We start from the raw sequence: 17073 nt of genomic DNA, 5'->3' as shown, positions 1-17073 counted from the left end.
ATAATTATTTGAAATTTAAAACCCCAAGGAAAGAGAAAAAGTAAGTAACTATAAAGGGGGGAAAAGGGCAGCTCCCTAAAAAGCCACAATTACTACAAAGAAAAACAGCCACAGACCCCATTTAAAATTGTTTGAAATTAGTCTGACCATCAATAAAGGTTGGATCAAGCTCTAGAATTAATTTATAAATGCAATTTAGGTAAAACATTAGCTGTGACCACATATCTACATCCTCTTGGACTGTGATCCTTTACATTTTAAAAGGCAGCATTCTCAAACCAGTAACAACTTGAACTGCTGTTTGAAGTTGAAAACCTATTTAAACTTGATGGAACACTAATTTAATAAAAATATATTGGGATTTAAAGATCAAGATAAAATGGCTTACGTTTCTGCTTCCTTTTCATAATTTATCAGTTGCAATAGGTTTTCAGTCCCATGGTACCATGACAGATTCCAAGCCATCTTAAGCATATCTGACACAGGTTTCATAGCCAAACACTCAGAAGACAATGGCACCACAACAGTATTAGGGCTAACAACATGATGAGCAGTGGTCCTAACTGGGAGATGATACCTATTAAAAAAAAAACGAAAACAAAACAAAAAAGGCTTTACTAAAGCAAGCTTGAAAGTCTTTTTCAGAGAACAAAGACTTGGAGAAAAAACTCCATGTTTAAAAATGCAGACAATTTTGGATTAACGTCAAAATGTTTCCCTTCATTCTCCCACCCCCATACTTCAGGAAGGACAGCAAATGGAAAGAAGCAGAGTTAACTGTAAAAACAAACAAAACAAAAAAACCCCACCCAACCCAAACAAAAAAAAACCAAACATCATACATACCTTCTAACAACAGCAACAGGTAAACTGAAGGCAGGTAGGCCACTATCATTACTGATTACACCATCAGCCCTGTAAGACATTAAGTGATATTTTTCCCTATTTTAAGCTTCAAAATTCTACTAATGGTACACTTATTATTTATTATTCAGATGCAGCTGTATTTTTTCCTCCAGCTAGCTCTTTAGTAATCCATTGATGAATAACTTGTTTTAACAATGTTTCTTCATGATTATGCAATATTAAAATAGTTCGTAGATCACACACATACAGAATACTTGTTGCAGATGTATTGCACATAAAAATGAAACTAAATATACCAAAGCACATGTTTGTTTCCTTTTTTCTACTAGAGAAAAAATATGCATTATAATTCTTTTCAGTATATTTCACATGTGTGAATTCTAAAAACATTTTCTTCTGAAGTATATGCAAATTTCAAATAATAAAACATCATCAGCTGCGGTCTGTTGTTTTAAGGCCAACTGCTACACTAAAAAGCCAAAGTAAATAGAAGAATTCTCACTGAGTTAAAAAACCCACGCCTACAGCTAGCTATCTGGTTTGTGCAGTTTCCATTTATGGAAAAGATGGATTACAGACCCATCAGGGTTTTTTGAAAATTAAAGTAAACTTAAAATTAACACTGAGGTACAAAGTATTTATACTGCAAAAATATGCCAAGTAGACCTATACAGCATGCAACCCAAATATTGAAACAATTTGTTAGGCCTACAAATAAGTGATTTTGAATATATAGAAGTTTGGGGTATAATTTGTTTGGAGATATATATAGCCTAATTTTCATTAAAACGTTACATTTTGACTAGAGAATATGCCATTAAATAACTGGGGGGGTTTTCATACCATGTTTCTGTTCTTGCTACTTCATCAAACAACAGAAGACAAAGCAATACTGTAGTTTCAGTTAAAACAGCACGATCATTTTGGAATATCAGGGAAACTGAATAAAATAAAGATATTTAAAAATGTGTTAGGAAAACATTGATGTTTAATAATACATAGAAGGACACTGGTTAAAAAAAAAAAACACACACAACAAAAACCAACTGATTTCCACAGTCATTTTGCCAACATCTTCAACAGATACCACGACATGGGTAACACTAGCACACAGTGGTTTATCTTTTGAATATTAGAGACTCTGAAGCGATCCAAGTTCCTTAAGAAAGCTTTTGGTTAAACCATATTTCACATATTTTCTTTCCACGTATGTATTAAAGTCAAAATAGAGTCTTTACCTCTGAATAGTGAAAGCAGTAAAGGTGACTGCTGTGCTAGGGATAGACGAACAGCTGGATCAGCATATACAAGTTTGCGTAAGAGTGCTAGACATGGTAACACTATGGATTCCATGAGCTGCAGGAACGGAGAAAAGAATTAAATACAGATAATAATTAGGATAATCTATTATGAAATGCTTAATACAAATTGTCAAGCTACAAAGCAATACATTCCATCATTTATAGTAGAGAAACCTAGAACTGTCTGACAAGCACATTTCATCCAGATGATAACTGCATATTCATTAGGAAATATTTATTAATTTCCAATTTTATTAGTAATTGACAGTCATTTTATTTGTCTCTGGCATCATAACACAATTATAAAGTTTATTTCCAAAACATGTATTTTTAAGAAGCACATATGTGAGCTGAGGGATTTCAAAAAAAAACCAAATATTTACAACATATAAGCTTATTAATTTTTTTGTAATGCAAATACCTGATTGTATCACATTAATTTTCTAGGACTCAATCATTTGGATCAGGAAATCTATGAAGGAAAAGCAGCTGGCTAAAAATTAAAGTATCACTGAATGGCCAAAAATATGACCAAAGTCACTGCTCCTAAGAATGAGAAGACAGTATGTCTTTCACAGTACCATTACTTTGCTTGTCTGAAGTTCTGTCTTTAAATTTTGTTTTGCAAACTGCATCACCAAATACAGTTTAGTTTAATATCAAATAAACAAAAGCCCTGCTTATACTAAACGGAAAGAATGTTTTGCACAGCTATATATAAAGCCTTATTTAAATGGTGCTTTTTCCATCTACTACCATCCTTTAATCCTTTTCTTGGTAGCCACTTTCTAAGAACATGCAAGGGTTTTTGTTCGGGTTGTTTGTTTTTCCTTTCTATTGATTTTAGGATGAAATAATAATAAAAAAAACTAATTTGAGAGGAGAACCAGAATCTGGGCTAGAAGCCCTCAGGATAGTGTACTAATGACTTATTTCATCACACCTATATGGGTCTGTCTTTGACCTAATGAAACTAGCACTACTTTGTGTTTAGACCAAGCTATATCAAACAAAAGGTAAGCAGTGCTCCTACTTCATTTATTTTCTATTCTGGTGCATAGCTCATTTTCTTGGGAATTAGTTTGAACTGTCAGAGCTTGAGGGAGCTAAGGATAGGACCTTTACTGGTTGTGTTCAAGAGACAGGAGTAAGACTGCTTAGTCATTTTGCAGAGGAAACATTTTACAGTTATTTCACATAGCAGAGCATTTGGGATCCAAAACTTGCATCAACACAGAATCGACGAACAAATTTCTGAATGATAGCGCTTGAAGTGGAATTTCATAGACAGCTGCTGGCTTACGCTCTTCTGCTGACTTGATCAACATTCATTGTTCAACATCTGCAATTTTAGATTTCTCCTCTAAATATTCTGCAACTTTCATAATGTTAAGTTTGAATATCCTGTTTAGTACAAGGTCCTGCATTGCACAAGCCATGTGTGCAAGTGAAAGGTTTCACAGCCCCTAGAGAGCTGTTGCCTGTGCCCTTCCCGGATTAAATTCAGGCTTATAAAGGATAAAAAAAACACCACATTTTTTTACATTATTTTGAAGTTCATCCTAGACACTTATCTGGCTGTGAAAGATCAGCTTAAGGCAATATATTTCCCATGCTTGTATTTCTGTATTATTAAGTAATTATGCTAATATCTAGTGACTATCCAAAATGAAACAAAACAATAGTTGAATTACTCTGCATCTTTAAAAAAGGTTAAGATAATAAAAAACTGACATTAAAAAAACCCGACACAGTAAAAAACCTGACGAACCAAATATTTCAGTTTCTCCAACTAGGTTTCAGTGGTTTATAAAAGTACTGATATCCAAGTTATCACAAACTGGACTAGACATTCCTTAATGCTACAGGGATAGAATAATCCTAGATAATGATAATCTGGGGAAAAAAAACATTATGAAAGAAGAACATAATTTTCATTAATTTGACAGATAAGAGGAATTCCACTAAGTATCAAGCAGTTCTTTTCTCATGTACATTTTTGGGAAAGAGGTTATTACTAAATGAAAATTCTCATGGAAATATGCAAAAAGTTTATCCAGTGAAGTGATGCTGAACAACTTATAGCCTAAATAAGTTTGCATAAAATGTTTTCAAATTATTAATTTCAGAAAAATTCAAGCATCAAATTAGAGGTATTATAAAAACAGAAAGCTTTGTCATCTACAAAATATCCACTAAACTCTAAATATGATCTTATCTCTTGAGACTCTCCCTGGTGAGGTGATCTTTCATTGGTCAGAAAATTACTTCCATCTGAAACTCAATCTGACACATAGATTCCCATTTACAATAACATCTAGGACTTCAAATTTAGAGACTATGATATACAATAACAATTTTTTTTAAGGTCATTAAAAATTTTCTTTTCTAGTCTCTACTGAGAAAGCTTCAGGGAAGTTGTGGTATATTTCTGAACCACACCAAACACAGTTCTCTGGCTAATTATTCTCATAGGCAGGCAAACCAGTCTTCTTTCATTTAGAGAATCTTAGCATTATCAAAAATATAATAAAGTACATGATGCAACTACAATTGTTACTAAACTTTTGTGTTCTGCGGAGAATTAATGCACAAGTATAGTGTTAGAAGTGCAGAAAAAGGCAAATGCTACTACTGTCATGCTGTGCAATGCTTGCAGAAGAACTTGTAACAACAGTTTTACCTTGCCATCCACATGTATACTTTCATTAAGGTAAGCCAAAATCTTTTCTATCACACCTAACTTTTTCACGGTGCCATGCATTTTGGTATCTGTACGAAAAACAAGAGATAGTAAGAATCATTGGTTCTGCACCAATTTAATATTAAACTTCTTTCCACAAGATCACAAACTCTTGCTGTTGAGAACGAGTTTCCAAAATTGCTAATCAACAGAACAAATACAGCTCTACCTGTACCAAGGCTCTTCAAAGTCTTGTTATATGACTATAGTAGACTCTTAAATATCTTACATAACTTCCCATAAGAACTTCATGTCCCACAATTACAGTGACCCCCTGTGCAACTCAATTTCAGTCAAATGAGGATTTCACCTGTAATATTTAAAGAGACTTCAACAGTTTAATATGGAACTAAAAATGGTATTTACAAAAACTCAATCACCATGAGAGTATTTTCGACTGAACTCATAATTCAGAGCACCTGGTTTAAGAATATTCAGCAACAGTAAAGCTATGTCAGTTGAGCTGGTTGAGTTTCTGAAGAATTTTACCTTCTAAAATGATAGCTAGCTGCTCGGCTGCAGACTTCCGTAGAACTAGGTCAACAGCATCAGAAGTCAGGATGTCATACAGCTTTTCAATAGTTTCTGCCTAAAAGTAAAACTGTATCAGATTTACATCCAGTACACTATTATGAAGACAACCAGCCAAATTCTTAACAGGAACTAGAAAAAAGATCTAAATTCCTTATTAGAACGTATTTGCTTAGATTCCACAAGGATGTAAAAGGAAAGGATTAGGTTATAATCTTTTTAAAACAAGTCTCTGTTAATACCTGCAGGATATAACAAGACAATAGTTGCTAGCACACAACACAAGCAAATTTCTAAAAAGTACTGTTTAATGTATACAGCACTACTGACAGCTCAACGCGACACAGAAATGCTAGAATATGCTTCTAAGTCTGTGAATGGGACTGACTTCTTAATGGCAATAGGGCTAGAGAAATTTAAATAACCCCACATATCCATATAAATTTGTGGCTCTAACTTATTGAAGGAGGTAGGCAAAGAATAGAAATCAAGTGTACAATGAATGGTCAGAGTACTTTTTTTCAGAGGGGAAGGATCTTAGCATTTGTTTAATATATTGTTGTTAATCTGAAAGCATTGAGGATAAAGAAGGAAGGAGAATGAAGGAGGGATGATAAAAAAAGAAAAATAAAAAAAACAAATTGAAATTTTCCACTGGTCAAATACTTATGATTTTTCACTTTGCAAAAGCAGCAATACTAAGAAAACACAGACAAATTTGTAATCTGTTTCAGAATATTTAATATTAAAAATTATTTGTGCCTGTTTCAGTAAAAATTGATTTTGTGGGGAAAAAAGGTTCATGTGAAAAAAATCAGAATCTATCCATGCACAATGAAACTGTTGTAAGCTGAGAAGGCCTGTGCTCTCTGTACTCAAATTAAGTCTTGCTGTTAACTTATCTGCAGAGAGGAGGAGGAAAAAATAAAGGAAAGAACAAAGAAGGAATTCTTTTCTTATTGTTGTATATGGTAGCGTAAAAACTACTGTTCAAATGTACATGGAAAGAATATATCAACAGATTTCTTTTTAAGAAGCAAGACAATTTGTATGGAATATTGCAACCTTCAGAAAATGATAATGTCAGTGACTGGGCAGGTAGAAGAGCTAATCGATGATCCAATATTTAGACAGTGTTTACTCACCTTAAATATCGACTCAGTTTTATCATCCATTTTTAGTTCAATAGCTCTTTCTATAATAAATAAGTTGGAAATGCTGGAAAGCACACTACCATGCAGATGCGGCCGTTTCAGGTTTGCCCCTTCTTCATTCAAAAGATGGAAAGTTAAATGTGTAAGTGCTGTAGAACGAACCCTATAGGAGTAAACAACATATAAATAAATATATAAATCCTCATACTGGAAAATTTTAGCTGTATAGGTAAAAATTAATTAGTACATAAAGTTAATACAGTCAGAGGGAAGTACTTAATACTGATTAATTGGTATTGATTAATCTACCTTCCAAATCAACCCAGTGCGTGATAATCAATTGGGGTTTTAGAGTACATATTTTTGTGATGAGCATTAGATAATGTGCTGAAATGCTACAGGGCATTACTTACAACTGTTTCTTTGAGAAGAGAAGACGCAGAGCAGCCCGCAGTCTAGTAGTTCTAGGGAGAATACCCTCTCCTTTGTCAGAGGTTGTTTCACTCAAAGTGAGGATACAGTTACCTAGTGTATCTTTTGCATCAGCATAACCCTAAACCAACCAAACAAACAAAAATTTCCAAAATTAGAAAAATCCGCCTTCTAACTTAGCAAATTAGACATGGTAATGCCCCTTTTAGCAGCTAAGGAAAGGTGAAGAAGAGCAACACCCACCCATCCCCACCCTCCAAAAAGAAATAACTTTTGGGAAAACACTCAATTTCTGCATATTAATATTCCTTTATAAAAACAATTTTAAAAATTAATAGATTATCCTGTATACAAATCAAAATAAAGATTTTTACATGGCCCAGAGGTACTTTGACCTGAAACTCTACCCTTCAATCTATTAACATGATGCTGCTCTATAAGGTCAATTTCCATTTCAAATTCAGTCTCTACAAGAAAATTACTTCAAAACATTAAATCCTATCTATTTTCAGATATTTAGTCAAAGCATTTTCAACACAACCAAGACAAACCAGAATCAGTTACATCAAGTAATGATACTGCAAACATTTAAACAGCACAGTAAAATACAAGGCATTTTATATGCATCAGGTAGGCCTCTGGTATGATCTGCTCAAGTATCTATTGTACACAGCCACTACAGGCTACAGTACAGAGGAAAATTCTACCCACAAAAATGAAAGCAGGGTAAGTTCTTTCTCACATGTTTAGCCTACAGCTTATATTAAACCCCCACCTACCTAATCTTGAATACTAATGGAAGATACATATATGGGTAACACAGAAAAGCTGACATTACTGGTCAGGAAAGCTCTGAGGTAAGCTTTCTCCCAGCACTTTCAAGTTCTCAGTATATTTCCTCTGCATGTTTTTCTGTCTCAGCCTTCTATTTCATGGCCCATCTTATCTGCAATTTCTCCCCATTTTTGCCTTAACTTTTGTGCAGTTTATGCAAGGACTTAAGTTGTATAAGCATTTTTTTGAACTTATGATAATACTGAGGTGCAGGCAACGAATTAATATATAGCAGCGATATAAAGAAATAGGTATAATTATCAACAGTGATATTTTTGGAGGAAGAAAAAACCCAAAAGTATACTTGGATGCATTAGCTAAATTAAAGTAAAAGACAGTGATAATGCAAAAAACCCAGACATCACAAAAGCCAGATATGAGATAGGTGCAGCAAAACATCTAACCTGGATGACTATAGGCAGATCACAAAAGGGAAATTTCTAGCACCAGAGAAGAAACAAAAAAGTATTTGGATGGAGCAACTAGGCTGAAAATCAGACTGAGAAAGGCCAAAGTTCCCATTGTAGTAAGCCAAGAATAAAGATAACTAAAAGAAAATTTGCACATTGTTACAGATATAAAGACTAAGGACTAAGGATAATACTGACTGTTGATGCTTCTAATATTGGAAACAAACAAATCAAAAAACCAAACATCAAAACATACAGAAAATACAGTTTACACCTATTGCTATTTATTGAGTGCATACTTGATCAGAAAACAATATAACCATCACAGAGGAGTTACAATTTCCAAATTTAAGATTTGGAATTCTAATTATTATTCTAATTATTAACTAATATTAAAAAGCATGCAATGTTTTAATCTATACTTGGATTATCCACTTCTATCGGCACACCATTTAAGTCCAAGTCAATACTTCTTGATTTCTACTAACATTTCAAAGTTTCACATTTTAGTAATACCAAGCTAAGATTTGTCTACAAATTCAAAGTAGTAACTTTGACTGGCATTAGAACCCTTACAAAACATTTCTCCGTTTGACATCTGACTAAACAAGTCTGTTACTGTTTATCTATTTTCTACCTGCAGTTTAGATGAATATTTTGTTTGTCATTCAACATGACAGTGTTGCTGTTTACATTATTTGATACATCAAATTCAGATTAAAGCACTTCCAAGTACCTGTAAAACCGGAATGACGGGATAGAGGGCCTCAATAAACTTGTTCCAAGTCAATACTGCCATTACTAATCGTCCCTGCAATAGATGCATCAGAATGGCCTTGGCTGTAGAGTTCACCTGCTCAATAACAAAAAAAAGAAACTAATGCAACAGCTGATGTGCCTAGGACAGTTTGTCAATGCTGTAATTGGAAATGTTATACAAAAACATCTCAAAGAGGATCTACAGACACAATATTGTCACTGCGGAATGCTACTTTTGAATTGTCAGTCACGCTAAACATTAAGTTGTTAGAGAAGCCTCTCAGAGAAAACATATAAATAGTTCTGCCTAAACAGCACCCAATTATTTTCCCCTTAGAACTCTGGTTTGTCTTTTCTGAAATAAAATAAAACATTACTTCAACTTATATATCTGTTGGTCCCTTTATCCTGCAGGTAAAACAAATTCTGTTTCTTTTCTTTCCTGACCTTACATTTCTGGAGCATTTCATTCCCAGTCTTTATGATATGCTTCTGAAAATACAGGAAGAAGAGGGACTTAAAGCCTGTTACATGGTCATTTCACTTTCTTAAGGAAAATAGCCAAACCAAGGTTTCCAAATATTTCAAGTTGTACATGAATTTATCTGAAGCTCCTTATCACAAAAGAAAAAAGGTATATGATACAGCTTTTATACTGTATTAATTTTTCCTGCATACGTATGTAATGTATACTATATGCAATATTAAAGGATTTACAAGCTAATATTACTACAATGGGAACGGGGGGGTGGGGGGGAAAGGCAGAATTCACTCTTCCTTACATAGTGTAAAATCGTCTACCTTTAGCAGCTAAAAACCTATGTTTTTTGCCAGAGCTAAAAATCCTCTCACCCCAGACAACAAGAACAGCCTTTAATAATATCACTCTGGCCTATCTCTTTAAGGGACTGGATTTGTAAAATCACATGGCAAATCTTAAGCCCAACCTTCTTCTCAAACTCTTCTCACTGTCACATGCCTGAAAGATTAAGCTGATACTTTACTTTATGGGAATTTATGTAGCAGATATACATCCAAGGAGTTAAAGAAAAAAAGTTTGAATAAGAACTTCATTATATATTTTGTTAGAAGAATAATAATGCATTATAAGGTAAAGAGAACAAATTGAGATAATTTTGTAAATGTGTTCTCTGTTTCAATTATGTTTTTTAAATTTGACATCAGCAGAAGTCTATTTGTTATGCTTGTCCAATCATTAAAAGAGAGAACTGGCAGTCTTTTTAATAAGGCACCCAATGGAGTAGTCAAACAAAATATATGCTTTCCTTTGAAAAGGTAAATTACATCAAAGTACAAATACAAACACAGCACATTATCAAACATATTTTGCTTCTTTTAAAATGCTAACATCTAAAAAAAAATCACTTCTAAATGGAATTGTGCACAGTTCTGTGTTAAAAAAAAAATCTCGTTTCAAGAGAGAAGCTGAAAAAAAGAATTTGTTAGCCAATGTTCTTTCTGCTCTGACCATAGGGACCTTATAGATCAGCTATAAAGTAGTTACAAATAACCAAACTAATTCCACCCACCCCCCACGAACTCCCTACTTAGCTTTGTATGTAAGCTAGGAAATAGTGGATATATGTTCAGCATCCATGCATATAAAATGAACCCAGTGGAAATTCGCTCCTATTCTATAATACTATAAAACACTTCTATAATACTCAGGTAATTAAACTGAAACACAGATGTGTTTGTAGTGATGAACACTTTTATCGCAAAGACACTGCAGATTTAAAGTGCCTTTTTGCTCCTCAACCACATATTTCACATATTGCACATATTTCAGAGGTCATCCCACCTTTACACAGACTTGAGACTTCGTGTATTCCATAAATGTAAAGCATCATACATACTATTTCAGCACATGCACATTTTATTAGGGCTGAATATATTACAGGAAAAGATTACAAGACATAGCTTATTTCATTTTTCATTGGTCTTTATTACATGTAATAGCATCCTATGTATAGAACATTATGGATTCATGATAAAAAAAAAATCTCCATTTACTATAACTTCACTGTTTGCATAGCTTTTCTACATACAAGAAACTGTATGTAGTCAAAATTTCGGGTAAGGCTCACACCACTATGGAGAATCTCAACACCTACTTTGCATGCACATCAACTTATAAATATAGCTACTAAACACAGTACCTCCTTCTTATCTTCCTGAAGGCCAAACGTACAGATTTCATATAAAACTCTTGGATGAAGAAGAAAATGTATTCCATGGCAAAGTGAAGATACAGGCTTCGCAGTATTATGAATACCTAAACAGTCCTTCAGTGAAAATAAAGTTGGTTAGTTTTAAAATTCAAGATAGTCTCCACTACTACATCTTGTTTTACAGATTGCCTGAAGTTGTCAGCCAGTGAAAGTCTTTCTCCATGAAGTTCGGAAGACTGCAGTTCTGAAAGCTAAATATTACAGCACTGGAAGAAACATTGACTTTACAGATCACTGACTGAAAATTCCTGCTGCTACACAGGACTAAGAAATACGAAATTATTTTGTACTTCTATTTTAAGTAATAGTGAAAATAAATTAAACTTTATATGTGGTTTGGTATTACATTAAAATAAGCAAAACCTAAAACAGGCAGGTAAAAATCTCACAGAAAGATACAAGTGTCATTCAGTGGAGAGAGAGGGTTTTTTAGTGAAAGACTAGCTCCAGCATCTTTTGTACATTAGTGAATGGTGTTATAAGCACAGTAAGTTTAGCTGACGTCTGTTGTAATTCTTATTTTCTATAATAAAGTATTATATCAAAATAGAAAAGTGCTTTTTATTTTGTGAGCCAGTATTACTGAATACCTAAAATGACCTGATGAATATGACATTGCCATTCTTAATATAGAGTACAGCCATACTTTTAGGGAGTTCACACTCTTTATCGCTTGGGCTTTATGAAAAGCTAAGGCAGTAACAAAACATCCATACAAAACAAAATCAAAAACAAAACAAGCCCCCTCAAACAACAACGAATTAAGGTTTTAGAACAATGACTACATAAAAAGACGTACATGTTCTTAAACACAACCCAAGCTTTTATACACAGGAGAAAAAAGGGTATTTTTCTTTCACTTTTTTTTAGTAAGGTCTAAGTACTTAAAGCATAATCTAGAGTAAAAATATTTATTTTGAGACTATTTAATTAATATGTTTTTATTTTTCCTTCAGTAAACATCCTTGCAAAAAGCAGAAAGCAGTCACCTCAAAATGATTTTTGCTAAGGCACAAAAAAAACCTGACCAAAAAAAAAAACCAAACCCAAAACCAATAGAATAGAATAGAACCTGTCCTTGAGGAGTGGGCCAATGTAAACCTCATGAGATTCAACAAGGCCAAGAGCAAGGTCCTGCACATCATCTGGGGCAACCCCCAGTATCAGCACAGGCTGGGGGATGAAGGGATTGAGAGCAGCCCTGCAGAGAAGGATTTGGGGGTACTGGTGAATCAAAAGCTAGACATGAGATGGCAGTGTGCACTTGCAGCCCAGAAGGCCAACTGTATCCTGGGCTGCATCAAAAGAAGCGTGGCCAGCAGGTTGAGGGAGGTGATTCTGCCCCTCTGCTCTGCTCTGGTGAGACCCCACCTGGAGTGCTGCGTCCAGCTCTGGAGCCCTAGCACAAGAAGGACATGGACCTGTTGGAGTGGGTCCAGAGGAGGCCACAAAAATGACCTGAGGGCTGGAGCACCTCTCCTATGGGGACAGGCTGAGAGAGTTGGGATTGTTCAGCCTGGAGAAGAGAAGGCTGCAGGGAGACCTTATTGCAGCCTTTCAATGCTTACAGGGGGACTATAAGAAAGACGGCAACAAACATTTTAGCAGGGCCTGTTGTGACAGGACAAGGGGTAACGGTTTAAAACCAAGGGAGGGTAGATTCAGACTAGATATAAGGAAGAAATTTTTTACAGTGAGAGTGGTGAGACACTGACACAGGTTGCCCACAGAGAGGTGGTAGATGTTCCATCCCTAGGAACATTCAAGGTCAGGCCAGATGGGTCTCTGCGCAACCTGATAGAGTTGATGTCCCTGCTCACTGCAGGCACGTTGGACTAGGTCCCTAACGAAATGAGTATGTGATTCTGTGAACCTCGTTTCAGCAGATAAGCAAAACTGAACACCTGAATTCTTTTCAAAAGCAAAATTAAATAATTAAATTGAAATACTTCTGCATGACAGTGTTAAAAAAAAAACCCAAACCACAAAAACACTAAAGTGACTGGCATTATTAGGAATCTTTTTAAAAAATAAAGTTGTCACTGTTTTTCCCCCTCTAGAAATCCTGTCATTCTGAAGTGCAGTACCTGAATTATAACCTAATCGATTAGATCTAAAACCAAAACTATAACAGCAAACTGCAAACCCAGGCCTATACAGATTTCACAGCATATACCATGGTAAACAGAATTTGCATTAAAAAGGCTTTTAATGGGGAAATCATATAATACTTATTATTTAGTGCAACACCAAGACCATTACGTAAGCATTAGTTCTAACCTTAACCACTTCCAAACAGCAGTGATAGGCTTCAGTTTTTATATTCAGCAAAGGGTGAGACAACAGACGGAGAAGCACCTTCTGACTCTCAGCCTGGAGCACTGAGTTAGCCTTGTCAGACTTCCAACTAAAAATGAAAAATAATTAATTTAGCTATTTATTTTACAGTACCCAAAGACTCCTTAGATCATGGTATATGATTATAAAATATATTCTATGCTTTCAGAATTTTTTCCTTGTAGAGGTAAAAGTCCATCACATTATCACATAGTTAATTGATTTTAGTTAATCAACTGAAGTGCATTTCCTGTTGCTTGAAACAGTAATCAAACAATAATTGATTCTAAATGCATTAGAACACTGAAAACTCTGACATTTCATAATTTAAAAACGCTTATTAGACAGTTTTTAAACATAGTTTCCTTTGAAAAAATCCCTAAAGTCAAATTCTGAATCAGTACAAAATTAACATTTTCTATTTCTAATTAAAGTGTTCAATACAGAACTTCTCCAGGCACCATAAGGTAACTTAAATTCTGTAACTAGAGAACTGGAAAAATCAATAAAAGCAGTAAAAACTTGCTGTTTAATAAATGCCATGCCATATTGCAATATATAGCATCTGCAATAAAATAAGTCCTTTAGGATTTCTGAAAATAAAATAAAAGTTAAACAAATACACTTGGACAAAATAATTTTAAAAAAAAAGTTTGAAAGACAGGTCAAAGTGTTTTAAGGCTGTTTCTTTGTAAATCACATAGTAACTTTATACACAAGACCATAGAAGCTTATACATAGAAAAGAATAAGACATTAGGTTTTTTAGCACTGGAAATTCAATTTTCAAGAAATCCACTACAGAATGACACAAATTATTTAGAAGAGACCTTTTGTTGGCTAGAAGAAAACAATCATTCAAATACAGGGATTAAGCAAGTTGAGCTTCTACTTGAGAAAGTTTATCCATAAAAAAAAAATATTATTTTCTTAAAAACGAGTTTTAAATAGTAACATACTTACATATTTGAGCACATGTGAATGCATTCCTGAAGCAAGGGAAAGTGTTGATGGTAGGGTAGACTACTCAAGGCCTGATCTGCCAACTCTACTAATTCAGAAAGATTGTTGTCCACCTGAGAAGTAAAATGAAGAGAAAGAATAAGGATTAATAATATTAAAAATATACAATGTTATTGCATAATCTTGCAGAATTTATCATCATTTAATACTTCTAACAACTAAGGTTTGGTTCAGCCTTCACAGAGAAGTTCATAATTAACCTGGTTAACAAATTAAACAGATTTTAAACAAATTTTAGAACCTGCTTCTGGGAGTTGAAAACGCTTCAGCTGCTGAATCCAAATAAACTTCTATTAAACTCAGTGAGAATAAAGTATGTCTAACATTTCACAGCATGAACAATATAACTGTTCAAAATACTTTCTAAAATGCCCAAGAATAGACTCATCCTTGAATATTTTATGCGTTTAATCAAATTATTATTTTTTTTTAAATCAACTGCATTTTATGTGAGAAAAGCATAATGAAATATTTCACTTGTAAACTGTTAACAATTCACTATGATATTAAAGAGTAAGTTTTCTTTTTTAATTTAAGTACATATCTCTTCATACTTTTGGTTACCAAATACATTAAACATGAGCCATTTAAATTTGATGGAGTTAACTTCATGTAAACGGTATTTTATGAGCAAAGTATTGCTTCTATTAAGTTCAGAACCTGCCTTTATGAAGGACAGATTAACTCAGATTTAAGATAGCACTACATTTATATTGCTGTATTTTATTCATTTATTTTAGTATCAATGGAACAAGTATTTTGCACAATTACTTGTCCATTTGGATAATGGTGAGGACCATTTGTGTACCATGCTAGAATCTCTCAACCAGTAAAGCAAAGTATATTAGTTGTCTTCATAACAAAGTGAAAACACACAAATCTCACACAGTCTAGAAGCAGTTGGCAATTTTAACTCTAATAAACAAGTAGTTGGGAATTAGAATTTTCTGAACTATTTAAGTACTAGACAACATACATACACACACACATATACACACTCTGTATATTTAGAGTATTTGCTTCTTTCTTACTTCTTTGCCCATAAAAGGTCTTGTGCTCACTTCTAATCTCCCAGTCTTTATTTCTTTGTTTTTACTTACGATAAGGTATTTACAAACATCACGAGTAGTATTAGTGAAAACAAACATAAATTAACTGCATCTTGCATGGTACGGAACACTCATACTTATGGATTTTCTTCGGCTATGCTCGACTATAGTTTTCACCGCAGAGAAAGGGAAGTGGAAGGAAGAAATTTGCCTACAGGAAATTTTATATAATAAAATTTCACACCTTCTTATGAACTTCAGTCATAAAGCTACAAGTGCATTCGATCGAATACACAGCTTCTGAAGCTTGTTTATAAATACTGTAGTTCTCAGTACTCATCTGCTCCAGGTAGGCTGCAACAGATTCATGAATGCTTGGGTATTCCATGGAGAAGGACACGTCCAGAGAGAGAAGAAATAAAGCGCTCAGCAAACTCTTTTGTAAAACTTTACTCGCCTTTGAAAAAGAAAACAACTGTCAGAATAATAACCTGAAAATACAGTAAAACCAAAAACAGCATTTGCAGTCATTCAACAAGTACAATCACTACTGCTGCTACTTAAAAATTAGAGAAAAACACGTATCAAATGCGTTCTATATGACAAATTCTTTTTAACTAATTAAAAAGTGAGAGTTCATTAGTAGTCCGGCCTAATGTCAGACCTGCAACCAGTCACAAGAGTCATGTCTGATCCAGCCACAGCACCAACCACCACACATAACACTCACCAGGGTCAATTTACTGACTAACCACTAGATGGCAGAGAATACACAGACCACAATTATTTCTGGATTGAATTAAAAAAAGCTGTCTACAATTCCACATACTAAGAACTGGGATTTCTGTTGCTGTTTTAGGGTTTGTTTGGGTTTTTTGGTGGGGGGGGGTTATGTTTGTTTGTTTGTTTTTGTTTGTGGGGTTTTGTTTTGTTTTGTTTTTTTTTTACTGCAACTGTTCACTATTCCTTCAACTAAAATTTTGAGCTCAAATACAGTAACTTTTTTCCAACCCCGTCATACACAGAACTGGAATTTTGTATTATGTTTGTAATAATATAAAGACAAAAATTATTAAAAAAACATCAGATTAGTATGTCTACATGTATTTGCAGGTACAAGAGACTACTTATATTAATAGGAAAACACTATATATTTGTGACAAAAAGCCTGTAACTGAAAATCAACCTGCTACTCAAAGAATGTCTAAAGAAGACCTACACTGCAATAAAAACTGATCCAAAAAAATGTAAACCCACACAGGTTTAAACATCTTCTAACACTTTTCATCCCACAAACTTCCAAACATCAGGCTAACCCCATCTGAAATACACAAGCACATACACACACACACAACCCAAGAGCTACAACAAAACTTCTTTTA

At 34.0% G+C, this 17073-nt stretch overlaps 1 protein-coding gene across 4 annotated transcripts in view; it reads right to left on the bottom strand.

The window, feature by feature from the left end:
- The window catches only part of RTTN (rotatin), an 88979-nt gene that overhangs the window by 53151 nt on the left and 18755 nt on the right, over positions 1–17073 (bottom strand). For all 4 annotated transcript variants that reach the window (XM_075084594.1, XM_075084592.1, XM_075084593.1 and 1 more), the window contains exons 12-24: positions 15936–16148; positions 14583–14695; positions 13564–13690; positions 11212–11337; positions 9009–9125; positions 7010–7149; positions 6588–6759; positions 5401–5500; positions 4852–4940; positions 2106–2223; positions 1711–1807; positions 847–915; positions 389–577 (exon numbers count right to left, since the gene is read on the bottom strand). In XM_075084594.1, coding sequence (XP_074940695.1) covers positions 389–577; positions 847–915; positions 1711–1807; positions 2106–2223; positions 4852–4940; positions 5401–5500; positions 6588–6759; positions 7010–7149; positions 9009–9125; positions 11212–11337; positions 13564–13690; positions 14583–14695; positions 15936–16148 — 1670 coding nt within the window. The remainder of the gene's footprint in view (positions 1–388; positions 578–846; positions 916–1710; positions 1808–2105; positions 2224–4851; positions 4941–5400; positions 5501–6587; positions 6760–7009; positions 7150–9008; positions 9126–11211; positions 11338–13563; positions 13691–14582; positions 14696–15935; positions 16149–17073) is intronic.

This window comes from Phalacrocorax aristotelis, chromosome 2 (genome assembly GCF_949628215.1).
Source record: "Phalacrocorax aristotelis chromosome 2, bGulAri2.1, whole genome shotgun sequence".
NCBI classification, from domain to species: domain Eukaryota; kingdom Metazoa; phylum Chordata; class Aves; order Suliformes; family Phalacrocoracidae; genus Phalacrocorax; species Phalacrocorax aristotelis.
The sequence above is the reverse complement of the archived record's forward strand: the minus strand, read 5'-3'. Positions and strand labels throughout refer to the sequence as shown.